The sequence below is a fragment of the Bubalus kerabau genome, chromosome 5 (assembly GCF_029407905.1).
Source record: "Bubalus kerabau isolate K-KA32 ecotype Philippines breed swamp buffalo chromosome 5, PCC_UOA_SB_1v2, whole genome shotgun sequence".
NCBI classification, from domain to species: Eukaryota; Metazoa; Chordata; class Mammalia; order Artiodactyla; family Bovidae; genus Bubalus; species Bubalus kerabau.
This window is the reverse complement of record NC_073628.1, coordinates 56,961,255-56,979,762: the sequence shown is the minus strand read 5'-3', so window position 1 is coordinate 56,979,762 and position 18,508 is coordinate 56,961,255. Positions and strand designations below refer to the sequence as shown.

Genomic DNA, 18,508 nt, shown 5'->3' with positions numbered 1-18,508 from the left:
CAGAGGAAGGGACTAGGCTCCAGCCCCCTTGACAGACAGGCTGGGATGTTCTGGGCCAGGCCGGGGGTGGGGATGGAAGATGGCTCATTGGTGAGTCACCCATGGCTATTGTCTGCTCCCGTTCCCTCTGGGGGAGGGTGGCTGGGACAGACGAGGCCTCTGGCCAGCTGGGCCTGTGAGGACAGGTCTCCCACGCCTGGCCTCACAGCTCCGGGGCCCCTCCTCACCCACCACCCAGCAGGGCAGGGCCCTGGACCGTGTTGAGGGGAGTGTGTCCACCTCCGCCACTCTTCACTAAGGGCGGGGGTCACACAGGGCAGCCCAGGGGCGCAGCCTGTGGGAGAAGCTGCCCGGCCTGTCTGGCACAGCCGAGGAAGCTGGCGGGCGTGCCCCCTCTCTGGTGACCACACCTGAGCCTGCCCGGCGCGCCCTCTCCACCACACCCATCCCAAACCTCCTTCCAAACTTGCTCTCATCAATCAGGCCTGTCGAGCGCCGTGCCCCGCCTCAGGGCCCCAGGGGAGCCTAGGGTGAGCGAGGTAACTGTGGGTCGGCCCCTCATCAGGGCCTGGTCTGCTCTGAGGGGCACGCAGGCCTCCCACCTCCAGGCGAGTCTGAGTCCCTGAAGCCTTGTGGGGTTGTGGAGGTCGCGAAAGCGCAGAATGACGGGCAGTCACGGTTGTTATATGTTCGGAGACACTGAGGCCCTCAGAGAGCAGACGCAAGCAGCAGGCTGCCCAGTCTGCTGCGGGGGGGACTCCTGTCCTCCGGGCCGGGCAGCCTCTGACCGGGGAAAAGCCAGAGGGGTAGGGCCGCTGTACAGCTCTGCTGCTGCCGTCCTTGCTTCTTGGCTTCTCTGTGGGCCCATGTGAAGGTGCTCCAAGGGACAAAAGAGAGGGGTGGCCTGTGGGGACAGCAGCGTGGGCCCGGAGCCAGACACACACAGTCAGAACCCCGGTTCCTGCCACCTCCTACCAGCGGGAACTTGACTGCTGGTCTCATTGAGTCTCAGTTTTGTCACCTGCAAAATGACAACTGCTTAGCCTCTGGAAATGCAGAATGTATTTCAGCACGCATCTAGCGTCTCACGGCGGAGAAGGCAATGGCACCCCACTCCAGTACTCTTGCCTGGAAAATCCCATGGGCGGAGGAGCCTGGTGGGCTGCGGTCCATGGGGTCGCTAAGAGTCGGACACGACTGAACGACTTCACTTTCACTTTTCCCTTTCAGGCATTGGAGAAGGAAATGGCAACCCACTCCAGTGTTCTTGCCTGGAGAATCCCAAGGACGGGGGAGCCTGGTGGGCTGCCGTCTATGGGGTCGCACCGAGTCGGATACGACTGAAGTGACTTAGCAGTGGCAGTAACAGTAGCGTCTCACAGAAACCCTTTGAGGTGAACGCTGTCTCCAACCTTCAGATGAGAAAACAGGCTCAGAGGTCACATCCGCCGTTAGGATCTTGGGAACCCCATGAGCGGTAGAGCTGGGACATCCCCCGCGACAGTCTGATCCCAGGGCCTGCGCTCTGGGCCGCCCCACTATTCTGTGCTTGTCCCCCCAGGATGGCTGGGAGAGATGACGGGTCAAGTAAGGGAAAGGCCGCAGCACCCCCGCCCCAGGCCCTGATGAGGTGTCGCAGGGCGCAGAGCTGGGTGAGGGAAGACGAGAGAGGGGCTTCCGGGTCCAAAGCCGGACCCACTGAAAGGGCGCTGGGTCCAGGGCCCGCAGCACTTCCGGTTAGTGGGAGGCAGGCGCCGGAAGTCCGCTGGAGGCAAAGCCCGCGCAATGGCTGCCCTGTGGTTAAAGCGGCCCCTCCGTGTTCCTGAGCCTGGGGTGGAGCCCAGACTCGGGAGCCACATGTGCCAAGCTGCCCCCAGGGCTTTCCTCCGGCAAGGGACATTTTTACTCTCTCTGCCGTCATACTGTTTGCACTTTTTACACCAACTGTGCATTATTTGAATTTTCTTTTAAAGAAAGAATAAAGGTGGGTGGACGGCATCTTCTGTTTTGGAGTTTTCTCCAATTTTCTACAACAAGCATGTATTAATGATCTTCAGGAAATGCTATTTAAATGAGATTGTACGTGTAGTGTCTAGAGTAGCACCCCTGCCATGATGGAAATGCGCCCCATCCGTGCTGCCCAGTATGGCAGGCACGGTCTGCATGTGGCTCCTGAGACTTGAAATGTGGCCAGTGCCGCTGAGGAAATGAATTTTTAATTTTATCAATTTTTTATTAATTTATATTTAACTTAAATAGGCCTGGCTTTTTTTTTTTTTTTTTTTTGAATTACAAATTTATTCTAACCCCTTTTCCCAAGTCACAAATAGATACAAAATTTTAGCTAGCAGGAAACCAGAGCGATGAGCCATGCTCTGGTCTTGTGCGTTTTGGGGGGATTCTTTCCCCTCACATGCGCTGACCCCACCCGCACACAGTGGGTGAAGCCGCTACATCCCACAACGTCTCGCCGCACGTGAGTATGCGTCAGGGCTGAGTTCTGAGTCCGAGATGCGAGAGCAGCACTATATTAGGGTCAGGGTGGCGCAGGAGGTAGGAGCTCCAACCCAGACTGCCCATCTTCTCATCCCACGTCTGCTTCTTCCCCTCCTGTGTGACCCTGGGTAGGTGACGTTCCCTCTCTGTGCCTCAGTTTCCTCATCAAGGAAACCAAGAAAATAATGTTATGCCAACTATATGAAGCACTTAGAACAGTGTCCTGCGCCTAACTGGAATTCAATAATTAACTCCACCAGAGGCTTCCCTTGTAGCTCAGTTGGTAAAGAATCTGCCTGCAGTGCAGGAGACCCGGATTCGATCCCTGGGTCAGGAAGATCTCCTGAAGAAGGAAACGGCAACCCACTCCAGTATTCTTGCCTAGAGAATCCGATGAAGAGAAGAGCCTAGCAGGCTACAGCCCATGGGGTTGCAAGAGTCGGACATGACCTAGCAACTAAACCACCACCACCACCACTCTGATAATGACTAGGCCTGGCTTTTGAGGGTTCAGTAAGACAGTGGATGATGCTGCAGGGCTTCGGAAGTAAGCTTTCTGCCCTGTCCCCATCTGAACCCCTCCTGACAAGGGCCTTCTTCCCACCTTCCCTCTACTCCCTGTCTGCAGCGCTTCCTCTAGTCAGGGTGGAGTCTGGACCCCCTCTGCCTCCCTCAATCACCTAACCTTCCTTCTCCGACCCTGTACAGAGCACAGGGGCTCCTCAGTCAGTTCCAGGTGTGTGTCATCTGCAGTGAGAGCCCAGACTCAAGCTGCACCTCACTGTGGCCATCTCGAGCAAGTCACTGCCCCCTTCTGGGCCTCAGTTTCCACATCTGTATAATGGGAGCATTGGCTAGAGATTTCATGAAGGCCTCACGGCCCTTCACTTAGCTGCTAAAGTCACAGGCTAGGATAACTGGGCATGGCCAGGAGTACTGGGCACTGCTGAGCAAGAGGGACTTAGGCGACAGAAAGGACTGTCTGGCTGGAAGGCTTTCGAGGCATGGGTGAAACGTATGTGATGAAAGGTGTGTCATCAAGGGACGGGAAATTTGCTAACCCAGCCCTCCTCTGGCAGCTGGATGCTCTTTATATCATGGCTTCATTGTAGCAGTTCCCGAGCTCTATTGTCATTTACCTTATTTTTACCTCCATCTTTCTGGATAGATTTTGAGATGATCAAAGGGAAAGAGTTTGTCTAGTTCACCTCAGTATCTTCCATCTCTGACATAAAGACCTTCGGTGAACAGATGAATACATCGTCTCTTTGGATCTTCCCTAGCCTTTTCCCTCTGGGGTTGGCAATAAGCTCTGTGCCTCAAAGGACTCAAGCTGGGGAAAAATAGAAAGTCAATAAAATTTGTAGAAAAAATTTTTTCCCTTTCTTCCTCCTTGAAAATGTTTTTTCCTCAATCTCTCAAACTCTAACTTTTTTTTCCTCTGGCAGAGTAAATAAAGTGCTCTGAGGGATAAACTAATTCGTACTAACATGTGAAGGGCTCAAGGTTTACTCCTCCTAGGGGCACCTGCATTTGTACATGTAACAAGCAACGCCTGAGCTGACTGTGGGTATCAGGTTTCAGTTACAGGCAGTGGCATTGTCAGCAAGCCTGGGTTTGTCCTGGGGCTGCCGTTCACCAGCTGTGTCCGTGAGTAAGTCCCCCTCACCCTCCTGAGGCTCGGTTTGCTATCTGTAAGTGGAGTCTTATGACATCTCTCTAGTCACCCTCTAGGGTTATGATGGAGATAAAATTAATCCATGCACACAAAAAGCATTGTGAGCTGTGAGTTCCTGGCTAAGAAAAGGGAGTGATATTGCCATGGCTTTGGGCCAGGGTAGGGCCTCCCCACGCCCTCAAAATCATACCTGGGCAGATGACGGCCGTGCATGGAAGCCACCTCCTTTTTGATCTTATAGCTACCAAGCAGAGAAGAAAACCCTGGCACCTCTCTCATCTTTATCCCCACCGCCAGGGGAAGGTAAGAGGGAGGCCAGGAGAGACTTCAGGCCCAACCCGGCTCTCCCACGCACCCTCAGACGCCTCCCACCCACCCTGGGCATCAGCAGTTAGGACCCCAGGGCTGGAGCGCTAGTCTCCTGACTCCTGTCTGCCTGCGTTCCTGCTCACAGACCTCGCCCAACTCAACCCTCCCCTCCATCCCTCGAGTCTGCTTCACAGAGACACATTCTAAATCTCCCAGACTCACCAGCCTTGTCAGTCTCTCCATCCTAAATTCTCCATTTGTGTGAAGATAGGGACCCTAAGGCCCAGAAAGGTTGCGTGATATTCCCAGTACCACACAGCATAGTTAAATGTGAGCCCCCAAGTTCCTAGTTTTCCAGATTGTCCCAGCTCTCCCTGCCTTATCTCCCCAAACTCCCCACGCCTTCCCTCTCACTTCCAAGCACAGACAACCCCTCTGAGACCCCCAAGCCTCAGAAGTTCTGGAGTGGGGTTCCCTTCCCCTCTTTCTGCTCCTTCTCCCTGCAGTGGCCTTAGAAGCCCCTTTCCCAGGTGGTCTGCCCTCTGGGATGAGGGCCGGCAGTATGATGCCTGAAACACTGCATATTCGCACAAGCCTTCCGTGATGCCTCTGCCTCACCTGTGAAACCGGGACCTGACCGAAACCATTTGCTACAGGACACTCCCCCTGCTTGCCTCTTGCCTGGCGGGTGTTCTTGCCTTTTGCTTGTCCTGTGATTGGAGAATCCTCTCCAAAGGTCCCCATCAGAGTAGAGCTCTCACTCCCTGGGCCTCCCCCACCCCCAGCTCTGCTGCAGCGGTTCTCTCTTCCTGCCTCTGTGTGTGTGTGTGTGTGTGTATGCGTGTCCCCACACTAGGCCGTGGGCTCCCTATGGATATGGACCCTATCTTGCTTTCCTTTTTGTCTCCAGTGCCTGGCACAGAGTAGGTGTTCAAAACTGCTCTTCTGAAATTTCACTGAACCCAAGGCTCAGGGAAACTGGGGGCCACCCACCTGGACTCCAGGCTGCCTGACTGTGATAGGAGCTCCAAGACCAGCGAACGAAGAGGAAGGAACAGGAGCCCCGCTCAGCCCCTTCTTTCTCAGCATGCGTGCTGCCGTTTTCCAGGTCTCTCCATCCCTGGCCTGGCCTGGCCTGGCCCTGCCTGGCTGAGAAGATGAGGAGGGGACCAGACTGAGACACACGACAGGTCTGTGCTGGTGACCTGTCTCTTGCATGAGTTTTTTTAAGGCCCAGTTTTGTGGGAAGTCCTCTCCTCCTCACCTCCATCTCAACTCTGAGTGCTAGGCCTGGGCTGGGCTCAACTTGAAAAAGAACAAAGGGACCCAAGAAAGCAGCACCAAGAGAATTCAGCCTTCCTTAGGAGCCCAGAGATCAGAGTGCCCAAGCCAGCCGGAGAGCTAGATCTTTCTAAAGCCTTTACTCTAGTCTTACCAGCAGTACATTGAAATTGCTCTAAGAACAAGGCAATCAAAGAACTTTCTAGCTGGGAAGCTGGTGGGCCACAAGGCAGCTCCCCGTTCCTTTGGGAAGTCGGCTCCAACGCTTCTGCCTGAGGGCCCCCTGCTGCCCCTTCTCAAGCCCTGCCCAGGCCTGTTCCGGAGCAGGTCAGAGCCTTCCTTGGGGACCCCGGGTGGCCTGCTGCCCCAGGGAGACACCCAGAGCTTGTGGAATCTCCTGTGGAAGCAGAGCCAATCAGTGGGTGGCTCCCCAGAGGCAGGGTCATGGCCAGGGTGGCCCGTCCAGCACCCCTGGGCCCAGGACAGTTAGCCTTGGGGGGTGGGGCCCCAGGGATGGGCTGCGGAGGGTGCACGCCTCGGGGAGGACCCACGTTGGGAAGCAGAGCTGGCGTCCCCAGCCTGGACCGTCCTTGCAGCCGGCTGGATGACTCAGGTCCTGCCGGCAGGTCTGGATGTGCTGAGGCAAATCCAGCTCCCCCGCTCCCCTCTCCTGTCTCAGCACTCCAGGTAGAGGCCGGGCCTCCTCCTTCCCGCTCCGCTGGGAGGGTGGCTGCAGTGCGTCAGCCTGAAGGCCGCCGCCGGCCACCCTCTCAAGCCCTGCCCCGGAGCAGGTCAGAGCCCTCCTCCGTGGGGGACCCCAGATGGCCCAGCAGCACCCCGACAGGCGTCTGCCTCAGGGAGAGATTGGGAACCTGGAGGGCGGGCACCCACATTTCACATCTTCTCTGAGCCTCACAAGCACCCTGCCCCTTGGCCAGCCCCGGTGTCCTTATTTCAGATGAGAGGACAGAAGCCCGCGACCTCATAGCTAGTGCTGAGTGGCTGAGTGTCCACTTAAACCTGGGCCTCCAGATGCGGATTCTCAAGTGCACGCCAGGGCCCACGGTCTGGGGGAGGCAGGGCCCCCCACACTCAGAGGACCTGGGCCAGGCAGGCCTCACCTAGTCCTGTCTCAGGCTGGGGCCTGATTCCTCGGGACTGGATTTGTCTGTAGGTCTTAGGGTAAAGGTGTCTGGAATAAGCAGGTTCTCAGCTACCAGGGAAGGGGAGCTGTGAGCTCCCCAACTGGGCCTTCAGGAGTTGAAGGCCACGACCTCCTCAGTCACCCTCGGCCTCGCTTGTATCTGTGGGGTCTGCTGTAGACGTCTCTTGAGCAGTTCTGCACTTGAATATCCCTTGACTTCAAGAAGGAGGAGGAATCATAACTGCCTCGGGTTAGTCCTTGACCATGTTCTAGGCACCAGACTAAGGTTTTGACACACAGAATGTCTTCTCCCCTGCACCCCAAACCTGCAAGCCAGGTATCGTTTGTGTTCCTATGGGCAGAGGAGGAGGCTAACGGAGACACTGGGGACCTGGTCTAACCCGAGCGGTGGTGCTGGATTCGAGCCCAGGTCTGCAGGCGCCAAAGCCCAGGGTCTTACACGGGAAAGCTGACCCCACAAGTGGGGTTGGATCCAGCGGGCGCCCTGGCTAAAGCTCCCCTCCTCCCCCACCCCGGGGCTCCAGGTCTCTTCTCCCCGCCCTGGAATCACCCTTGAGTAACCGTGCGTGGGGAGGGTTAGGTGGCACCCTCTGCCTCCTACCGTTCAAGGCCTTTGGTCTTGGCCCAGGCTGCACCTGCTGCAGCTCCACAGTCTGCACGCGGCTGGCACAGCAAACAGGCCGGCCCCAGGCCGGCCAGCTGCCCGCCAAGTGCTGCTGGAGCCCCGGCCCCAGGCAGTTCTGCCCCCGCCCTGGGTGGCTGAAGCCGCGGGAATGTGCCAGCCAGGCCGAGCCCTCCGAACCCCAGTGTGGGGCTTGGGGCTGAGAGGACACGCGACCTGGGACAAAGGCTGCCTGCTGTTCTGCAGTCCAGAGGACAGCGGGCCCTGATTCAGCGTCTCACCCTGTGAGCCCTGGCGGGTGAGGCAGGTGGGTTCAGACAAGAGCAACTCGTTCACTGTTTACAGAGCGCAGAGAGGCTCAGACATAAACACAGAAGGGCAGTGACTGTCAGAAGAAGGAAACTCAACTCCTGGTCAGCCTAGGCTTTGCGCGAAGGCCTTTGTCACAAAGAGGCCAACATAAGGCCCGCCAGTTCCTCTTTTTTGCAGAAGATGGCTCTGTAGGCGGGTGCCCCCCCTCCTCAGGCTATTTGCTGTGTGGCCTCAGGATCTGCTGAGAATGTCCCCCCCTCCCCCCTCCCGCTCAGTGTGGACTGAGGCTGGCAGTGACATTGAAGAACCAGTGCAGAGAAGGCGCCTGACCTTGGGGAGGAATGTGTGAAATGTTGGCAGCCACCCCCCACCTGGGGCCCAGGAATGCGGGTTCCTGGCCCAGCAGCCCGTGGCCCCCAAGGGAGGTGCATGTGTGGCCGGAAGAGAAGGTGGGTGCGGGGCCCAGGAATGGCATTGTTGGAAGGCCCTGAAAGGTCACGGGGTGAGACTCCAGCCTGGTTATAGAAGGTGAAGCTGAGCCGTCTGGTTGCCCTCCTGGAGGTGCCAGCCCAGCACGCACTCTGATCCAATTAAGGGCACAGTCCCTCACCCCTAAAGGCCTCTGAAGCCCACGGCCATGGGTACAGCTGTGACCTGACTTCTCAGACCTTCAGAACCACAGATGTCAGAGCCCTTCATCCACCCATGTTACAGATGCGGAAACTGAGGCCCAGAGAGACAGGAACTGGCCACAGGAGCACTGACTATGAGCCAGGTCTCAGGGCGGGGGTGCTTTTGCTACACCCCTCCCACTTGCATGAAGCCGGGGGCGTCTCCTGCTCACAAGGGGGTTCAGGTGGGCCCACCAAGCTCCCACAGGTTTCCAGCTGGGAATCCAGAGCTGTCAGGGCAGACTCTGAGGGCTTGGTTTCTATGCTCCAGCTCCTGGTGAGCAGGGGAACCTCAGCTCTGGCTACACAGCATTAACAAGGCCAAGCCAACTCCAGCTGATGCTCCTCTCTGCGACTGAAACCCAAGGAAGTGCGGAGTAAGGACACCGCTGCCCTCTTGTGGCCATGCCTGGGCATGACTGCTGCCCTCCGGGCCTCCAGAGGCTTCTCTCTGATTCCCCTCCTCCTAGAAAGCAGTGGGGGCCAGACAGGGTGGGCACCATCTCTCCCGCCTATCACCAAGGCCAGTGCTTCAGCTGCAGAAAGCAAATGGGAAGGCTGGATCTGTCCGACGTCAGGTCCGAGAGGAAGGAAGAAGGTCTTGGGCCCACAGGTGAGGCCTAGTCTGTGTTACCCAGAATGCTTGAGTGTTGGGAGCAACTCGGTGGTTTCCACGGAAACAGCCTAATCGACCAACACTAGACAGGGTGGTTTGAAAATCTGGAGGATTTATTTCTCGGGAAGGTCCACAGCAACTGGCAGGCACTCCCCTCCCCTGTTTCCAGGAGGTTCTCTCTCCTTTGGTGAGAGATCCCCTCTCTTCTCTGAAGTGCCCCTGGGGAGACTGGGATGTGGAGAGAAACCACACACAACACTCCAGAGCCTTAAAAAATACAGCCACAACGACCTCCCCCACGCAAGGACACACATAGAAAATAAACACGTATAAAAGAGGCCAGCCCCACCCCAGCCGGGACCACCCAGAGCTAAACTGACGGAAGTGCCGATGGCCAAGACGTGGCCCTGGCTTCAGAGAGGGCACCCGGGAGGCGGGCAGGGGACCTCTCCCTGGAGCTCAGGACAAGGTACCAAGGAACAAATAAATAAATAAATAAAGCCCTAAGAGTGTGGGCTGAGGCTTGGGGCCCCCGGGGGCGCCTTCCCTGAAGAGCAGATCCAGTGACCAGCAGAAAGAGAGGAAGAGGGAAAACACAATCACAAAGCCGCACCTGCCCGGCCTACAGAGCCGGCATCCTCAGATCCCAGAAAGGCCCCACCCAGGACCCAGCTCTGGAGGAGGGAGGGGTGAGCTGGGGAGCCTCCTGGGCCAGGGAGGCCACCCGTACTCCTGCCTTCATCCCGACCATCTCCACGAGCCGGGGCTAGAGCTGTCTCCAGCGTGGGCTCCCCCCCAGGAAAGCTCTCTTCGGCCTTCCTGACCCCAGGAGTCTGCTGGGATAAGTTCTGCTGTGACTGTAAACAGTCCATCCGGGTCCTTAGCTCCGCGTGGCCACAGGCATCTCCCCAACCTCCTGCGGGGGCTACACTCAACGCTCCCTTCAGCCCAACAAGGAAAAGGCATCAGACAGAAGAAGCACACACAGAGAAGGGGGCAGAAGTCGCCAGGACAGACAGTTTGGGCAGGAGGTCAAACTGGACACGTGAAGATGCCCCACAGACCCAGGAGCCCCAGGGTCCCCCCTGGAGCAGCAGGGGCCAGCGGGGAGCTGGGGGGAGCACGGGGCCCTCAGCTGGGCAGCAGCACGTGCTCTAGGAGGTAGGTGAGGGAGTCCCAGTGCTTCCAGAGCAGGAGGAGGACGAGGGCCAGGAGGGCGGTACTGGAGACGCGCAGGCGGGTCTTCATGAGCGGTGTGATGAAGCTGGCGACGGTGGACACGAACACCAGCAGCACGGCCATGAGCGCCAGGATCACGTTGATGAACTTGCCCAGCAGGGCCCGCGCATTGGCGTTCTCCACGCCCTCCAGCTGCACCACCTGCTGCTGCTGCTGCTGGAGCTCCAGCTTGGTGACCCGGGTCAGGCAGGACTCCACGGCCTCCTGCAGGGGCACAGGGGCGGGTGAGCTTAGGATGGGGAGACCTCCGGTCCGAACCCCACCTGCCCCTCGGGAGGTGACAATGTCCAGGGCACACCCCTCTGGAGGGTGGTCAGCTGCAGCTAGGGGCCCCGGTCCTTTAATGCTGACTATTTGGAGAGGCTGAGGGGAAGTGGAAGTCTTGATTAAGGGGAAGGGGCGGAAGCAGCCCACTCCCAGCTTCCTCTCGGGGCCGTAGTACCTGGATGTCCCGGGCCCTCTCGTAGGACTGGTAGGCCACCTTCTCCTCCATGCTGGCCAGCTCCTGCTTCAGGTTGGTCATCTCATTCTGGTGAAGTTCGGTCAGGTCATTGAGCTGTTCCTCCAGCCGCTCGTACCTGCAGGAGGAAAAACACATGACACCAGCCCTGGCCCCCCAAGTCTCCCAGCTCCTCCCCCAGGGTCAATGTCACTCATTCTCAACAATGACTCAATCCACCCCATGTGTCCAGCCCCGTCCAATTTTAACAGCAACAAGAAAGCTACTATGTACACAGCGGGCTTCCCAGGTGGTGCTAGTGGTAAAGAACCCGCCTGCCAGTGCAGGAGACATAAGAGACGTGGGTTCAATCCCTGGGTCAGGAAGATCCCCTGGAGAAGGAAATGGCAACCTACTCCTGTACTCTTGCCTGGAGAATCCCATGGACAGAGGAGCCTGGTACCCCGTAAGGTCGCAGAGTTGGGCACAACTGAAGTGACCTAGCACACACATGTATACACACAGCCCTTCTTAGAGGTGGGCTCTGTGGTAGGCACTTTATCCACATTGCCTCCTGGGGTCCTCCTCACAAATCTTTGGATAAGGACTGGAGCCATCTGCATGTTACAGATGAGAAGACTGAGGCCCAGAGGCGCTGGGGACCACCTGAGAGCACGGAGGTCATGGAAGGGGGGTCGGGGCCTGACTGCCCACAGCCTGGGCCCTGGGCCTGGGCTAAGGTGCTCCCCTGGGGACAGGGACACAGACGCACAGTCCCTGTCCCAAAGGCACAGATATCAGAGGACGACTGTTACGTGGGGGCACTGAGTTTTCAGGCAGGTTTCTCCCCCCATTTTCCAAACCTTCTTCAAATATGTCAAGGAGGGAAAGTGCTATCTAAAGCACAACTCTCTAAGGATCCCAAGGAACAAAACCAGAGCCAGCAGAGGCAGGGGGTGGGGCTCCAGCTGATCCCAGGCTGGCTCGCAAGCTCTGGCCTGACGTTCACACGGACCGCACCGGGTACCTGCACAGGGCGCCGTCCTCACAAACCCTGTGAGCTGGGATTCACGTTATTCCCGCTTCACAGATGAGACCCCAGGTGCAGACAGCAAGTACTTTGTCCAAGGTAAAGAGTGGGAAGAGTAGAGCTGGGATCTAAACCCAGGGAACCTGGCTCTGGGGTCAGTGCTCTTAGCCAGAGTCTCTCCAGATAAGCTGGCCCCTGCCTCGGTTTCCCCTTTTGTACAACCACCATGTAATCAAGTACGGATGCCACAACGCTTCTTCCAGAGGCCCCGTCATCCTATCTTCCAATCGCCCTGGAAGTGGGTGGAAGGCTCCTCGGGGGCCTCCTCCTGGCCCCTTCCAGCGGCGCTGGGAGATGCTGCGTCTGCTTCCACCACCGAACCTGAAATCCGGCCCCTCTCGCAGGTGGGGCGGGGCGGGGCGGCGCACGCACCTGTAGCGCTCCTCCTGCAGGCACTGGGTCATGTAGGTGTAGTCCCTCTGCAGCTGCGCCTTCAGGTCCTCCATTGAGTCCTCTAGGTGTGACTGGCCCTCCTTGATCTCCCGCAGCTCTTCCAGCACAGCGTCCACGTTGCCAGGGGCCCCGTACAGCTGGCCGGATTTGGGGCTCCCCGGCGCGGCGGCAGCGGGCCCAGCCCCAGAGTTGCTGCCCGCACCCGCCGAGCTGGCGCTGGCGCTGGAGCACTCGTCGTCGCTGGCGTACTTGGGGCTGGACACGAGCGTGGCGCTGCCGCTCAGCGCCCGGGCCGCCTCCTCGGGAGGCCCGTCGTCCAGGGGGTCCTTCAGGTGCGCGATGTTATCGGCGCTGCCAAACTTGTTCCGGATGAGGCTGGCGAACTCCCGGGGCTTGGATACCACAGCGGAGTGCGTGGCCTGCGAGAGGCCCGAGAGGCTGCCCTTGACGCCCTCCACCACGCCGCCCCCGAAGCCGCTGATGCCCGCGCGCACGTTGGCGCCCACGTCCTTGAGGCCCTGCTGCATGTCCCGCAGCACGTCCTTGGGCTGCCGCGACGGCCCGTTCTGCTCGATCTCCCTCAGGCGCCGGCGGTAGTGCTCCAGCTTCTTGTGCAGCTGGGCGATGGTCTGCGCCGACTTCTGGTTCTTCTTCTCGAACACCTGCTTGATGCGGGATGCCTGCTGCTTGTCGGCGTTGTTGGCCAGCTTCAGGTACTCCGCCACGTTGTCGTCCCGCGCCTCTTGCTCGATCTTGATCTGCTCCGTGATCTTCAGGATCTTCTGGTGCAGGTGCTCGATGGCCGCCTTGGTCCGCTGGGGGTCCGGGGCCCCGTCCGGCACGTCCAAGCTGATGGGGCCATCGGCGTCACCATGGCCGGGGCCGCCAGCAAGGTTCAGGGCCAGGAAGTCCCCCTTGTCGACCTGGGGAGGAAGGCAAAGGAAGCTGCAGTCCATCAGGAAACCGAGGGAAGGGGGCCCCATAGGAGGCTCTCCTGGGTCCCCGGAGCCTCTGGACTTGGTTTCGCTCTCTGGAAAATGGACGCAGGAGGAATAGGAAGTTTTTAAGGAAGGAGTCCAAAAGAGTCCCAGCAGTGACAACAGAATCCCCTCCCGCCGGCATTTATAAAGGGCATGCACACCTGCCCCCTGCCTGATCCCTACAATGTCCCTGCCGTGCAGTTAGGCAGACCTGCGCCTCCTTTGGCACAGACAGTTCAAGCAAGTTGGTTGGGGATAAACAGCTACAGGAAGACAGAACCGGCAGCCCAGGATTCTTGCTGCCCCATCACATGGACCAAGCAGGCCTGAGGTTTCACCGTTATTCCAGGTTATTTCTCAGGCTGCAGACACACCGTTCCTCTGGACTCAAGCGTCCATAAGGCTCCTGCCTGGAGCAGGCCTCCCTCTCAGGCTGACCGGAGCCTCACTCGGGCCCCACGCAGGCCTCTCTCTCAGGGCTGACCAGAGCCTCACTTGGGAAGCAACCACTTTCCCACATGGGCTTCCCCAGTGTGACTCAGCAGGCCGCCCAGCTCTGCCGACACCTCTCCCAGTCCTGCCCTTACCTTGCTGCTCCCTGGAGTCGTCAGCAGCCTCTTGCGCTTCATGGTGGCGGGGGCGCCTGGGCCCGCCCTGTCCTGCAGGAGCAGGCGAGGAGCACACCCCCCTGCCTGCCAATGGGGTCTCAGGGGGCTGGGGTCCCAGAAGGCACCCACAGGGTGAGGGACGCGGGGCCCAGGCGAGGGGCCTGGGGATACCTGCCGCCCAGCGTGGAAGGAGCTGATTGGGCGGCAGGGAGCGGACAGCGCCTTTTCCTCTCCGGCAGGCGGGCTCCCCGGGTGCATCAGGGCAGCACAAAGAGAGGAGCCCAGAGACGGAGACAAGATGGGGAGGTGGAGCAAGGGGCAGGAAGGGGCACAGAGGATGGGCGAGGGGGAGACAGGCTGGATGGAAACAGGCAGGCCTAGAGCCCCACTCTCCAGGGCCGGACCCCCCTCGGTCTGCTGCAGGACCTCGGTCCACAGCCGAGTCCCCAAGTGTCTTATCACCATGCAGCAACGGAAGCAGCAGGAAATGGCTCAACCCCATGTATTTTTACACACAGCACACCCCAGGACGGCGGCCGGGTCAGGTCGTTCACTCTCTATGCGTATGTTGTGGTGGGGGCAGGATGAGGTATACGTGGGGGAAGGGGTTAAACACAAACAAAGCGGCCCCTTCAGCTCATGCAACGGAAGCAGCCCGTGCCAATTACAGGCAGAAGTCACTGGGCTCCATTTCTCGCAAGGTACAAAGTTATTGGAAAACACCATGCAAAACAACAGCCCTGCCAAAGTCAGGAGCCAGGGGAGGGTGGCTCCCCTGTGGGCTTCCTCTCCAGCCTTTCCAGGTCATGGTACCACTGGGGATCCTGGGAACAATACCATCCCTTCCCATCCCTCCTAAGGTTGGGACTTTCCTCATGTCCCCATGCCCTCTGCCAGGTGCTGGTATCTTCATGACTTTGTACACCAGAGGAGCCCACACCGATCCCAAGGACCACTCACTGCATCACACGGACTTCAGACGGCATCCTGCAGTTAAAGCCCTCCCACCTGTGCTGGTCCCTACAGTGATGGCAAACACCCAGCCTCTGGGCTTTCCTGAGCCTCGGTCTTCCCCTCTGTAAAATGGGGACACTCGCATCTCTTCTCAGGCCTCTGGTGAGGGGCATCCCACATGATGTCCAAGGGCACTTGGCACAGTGTGGGCACACAGAGGTACTCATCTGTGCTGGCTGGGTCTGGCAGCACAACTTTGTGTGGTGGAGGAAATGAAGTTAAATTATTTAAAAGATGATACCAAAAAATTCACTCATCATTGAAACTATGAGACAAAATTAAATTCTACATGCAACACAGCTTTTCATACTAACTCGTTATTGATTGGGGGATTTTTGCAGAAACTAATGCCTGTGGCTGGCAATTTGCTGCACAGTGATATTGAAACCTCTCTGGTCAATAACGTTCAGGTAAAAAAGATGTTGAAAGTGTTAGTCACGCAGTTGTGTCCAACTCTTTGCAACCCCACGGACTGTAGCCTGCCAGGCTCCTCTGTCCATGGAATTCTTCAGGCAAGAATACTGGAGAGGGTAGCGATTCCCTTCTCCAGGGGATCTTCCTGACCTAGGGATCAAACCCGGGTCTCCTGTATTGCAGCCAGATTCTTTACCATCTGAGCCACCAGGGAAGACAGCATAGGCAAAGCTGTGGTTTTTCCAGTGGTCATGTATTGATGTGAGAGTTGGACCATAAAGAAGGCTGAGCGCCAAAGAATTGATGCTTTTGAACTGTGGCGTTGGAGAAGACTCTTGAGAGTCCCTTGGACTGCAAGAAGATCCAACCCGTTAATCCTAAAGGAAATCAGTTCTGAATATTCATTGGAAGGACTGATGCTGAAGCTGAAACTCCACTACTTTGGCCACCTGACATGAAGAGCCGACTCATTAGAGAAGACCCTGATGAAAAAAAAAAAAAAAAAAAGACCCTGATGCTGGGAAAGATTCAGGCCAGGAGGAGAAGGGGACGACAGAGGATGAGATGGTTGGATGGCATCACTGTCTCAATGGACATGAGTTTGAGAAAATTTCTGGGAGACAGTGAAGGAGAGGGAAGCCTGGTGTGCTGCAGTCCATGGGACCGCAAAGAGTTGGACACGATGTAGCGACTGAACAAGAGCCAAAGATGTATTCATACGTCTCTGGTCAATAATGTGTTAAAGAACCTGACCCCTTTATAAGGTCACTTTCCACAGGTGCTTTCCAAAAAGACTCAACACTTTTCCTCTCTTCCGCTCTCTTCACAGGAGAAAGAACAGCCAGAAACGATTGTGATCTGGCTGCCTCTCTGGCTGGTGCTCAGCTGGGCACTGGGCTTGTCTTTATAAAGAGGAGCGTGTCAGTCCGCCCACTGGAGGAGTGTGGGAAGACCTAATGAGACAGGGACTCAAAAAGCCTGCGAGAAGCAGAAGTTCTTGGGATTACAAGGGAGTGTAAGACAGCAAATTCCCTGCCTGTCCTGGCTCCAGCCTGGCAGCTCTGAGCCTTTTACCCCTCGATCTGGCGGCTGTCTAGCTTACAAGTAGAAAAGCAGAGTTGAAACTGGCTGTGAAATCCCCATGAATGAGAACAGACACTCCAGGAAACCAGCAGGGCTTGGTGGTAAGCTCCTCCTCACCAGCCAGCCCTCTTCTCTGCCATGGGGCTCAGACTCAAGCCTGGGGGTCCTGCAGCAGGGCCCCAGCTCCCTCCTGCCCCTCCACTGAGGTCTACAATGCCTGCAGCCTCTGGTCACCTCAGGTTACAGAACACCCCACTTTCTTCCTCTGTCTCCCCCGAGGGAGGCAAGTAGGGAGTTCTCCACTCCCTCACGTCCCCCAGCACGTCCCCCAAGCCTGAAACACCCTTTTAGAAATAAATAAAAACAGGGTCCCCTGGGAAAGAGAGCCGAGGAGGCTGCAGACAGACGGGCAGAGGCTCAGAGAGGGATTACGGTTTAACAAAGGAAAGAAAATTAGAACATTAGGAGAAAAAGATGAGAAAGCTGTTAAGAGGGTCGCAACAAGCAGCCCCAGAGGAGAATGAGATTTGCCCACAAAAAATGAAGAATGGCAATGAGACAGGATGCAGGACCCATGCGGGGCACTAGAAAGGGCACAAAGAATGCAAGCGGACACCAGCTTAGAGCACTGGCTCTGTCCCCCACCAGCGGTTTGCCTTCGGATATGTCATTAACTTTCCTGGGACTCAGCTTTCTCGTCTAGAAAAGAAGGGGTAATTCTACCCACCTCGACAGATTGTCGGGGGAATGAAACGAGACCGTGAGGACAATGGCCGGGGTACAGCCTTGGGGCACAGAGACAAGCCGCAGGCAACTGACAACGCACAGCTGCCAGGAGAGCTGCAGTTTAAAAAGGGAGATAACAAGGCTTGCCGAGGATGTGGGGAAATCAGAACCTTCGTACCGTGCTGGTAGGAATGCAAAGTGGTGCATCCACTGTGGAACACAGTTTGGAGGTTCCTCAAAAAGTTAAACACAGACTTATCATACGACCCAGCAATTCCACTCCTAGCTACACCTGCAAGGAATTAAAGGTGGGTATTTAAACACGCACTGGTGCACACGGGTTCCCAGCAGCACTGTGTACCATAGCCAGAGGCTGGTGGACACAAGTCAAACGTCCACTGATCACTGGTAAGCAAAACTCGTACAGTCACACCATGGAATATCACTTGATTGTACAAAGAATGAAGAAGGACTGACATACGCCACACCACGGATGAACGTCAAGAACACCAAGTAAAAGGAAATAGGCACTAAGGGTCATATTCCTTTCATATGAAATGTCCAGAATAGTTAAACTCTTCATGACAGAAGGCGGATTAACGGCTGCCAGGGGCTGGGGAAGGGAGAAATGGGGAGCGGCCGCTTAACAGGTCCAGGATTCCTCTGGCGGAGGCTGGGCCCTCAGAGCCCCTGGCACCCCGTCGCCAGCCCGGCTGCGGGAAGCAGTGCCCACACAGGTGAGGCCCTGGCAGGGGCCAGGCGCTAGTGCTCTGGCGCTAGACAGAGGGGACGGGGCGGCACAGCCTGGGTGTGCGAGGCCTGGTCCTAGCCTGCGGCCTGCGCTGCAGGTCCAGCCCATGTCCTGTTACAGAGCGGGTGGCAGGAGGGCGTCAGGCTCCTTCCTCTTACAGCCACATTCTGAACAGGGCAGAAGCTCTAACTCCCTCAAAAGAGGAGCAATACAGATCACTGAGCTCCAGGTCGCTAGCAGGAGAAAACTCCCAGGGCCCACCGGCCCTGGAGCACGGCGCTGGGTGGGCTACACGGGCCCCAGCCCTCTGTCCAGGTCCAGCCACCAGCACCAAGGCCTCCTCTCCCCGCTCTCCCGTCTAAGAGGCCGGACGCTCTGCAGGTACCTGGCCCCGGGATGAATCCCTGAGCGCCGTCGGGTGCGGGGCAAGTTCTAAGAAGAGGCGAACCATAGAGCCTGCTTCTTCCATGACCCCTATCCACACAAGGCGGCCAGGAGGCTACCAGCAGGCAGTGGTGCTCCCTGCTCAGGGTGACCAACAGCAGGGCTGAGGTCACAGACACCAAGGTCCCAGAACTGCTGATGAACGTTCTGGAAGAGCCAAAGTGGGGGCACTGCCTG

The 18,508-nt window shown here is 57.6% G+C and overlaps 1 protein-coding gene across 2 annotated transcripts in view; it reads right to left on the bottom strand.

Annotated features, from left to right (window-relative positions):
• Positions 1-9,241: 9,241 nt before the first annotated feature.
• Positions 9,242-18,508, bottom strand: part of TMCC2 (transmembrane and coiled-coil domain family 2) — a 37,953-nt gene continuing 28,686 nt past the window's right edge. For both annotated transcript variants that reach the window (XM_055581738.1, XM_055581740.1), the window contains exons 3-5: positions 12,291-13,234; positions 10,832-10,967; positions 9,242-10,593 (exon numbers count right to left, since the gene is read on the bottom strand). In XM_055581738.1, coding sequence (XP_055437713.1) covers positions 10,282-10,593; positions 10,832-10,967; positions 12,291-13,234 — 1,392 coding nt within the window. In that variant the 3' untranslated portion in view covers positions 9,242-10,281. The remainder of the gene's footprint in view (positions 10,594-10,831; positions 10,968-12,290; positions 13,235-18,508) is intronic.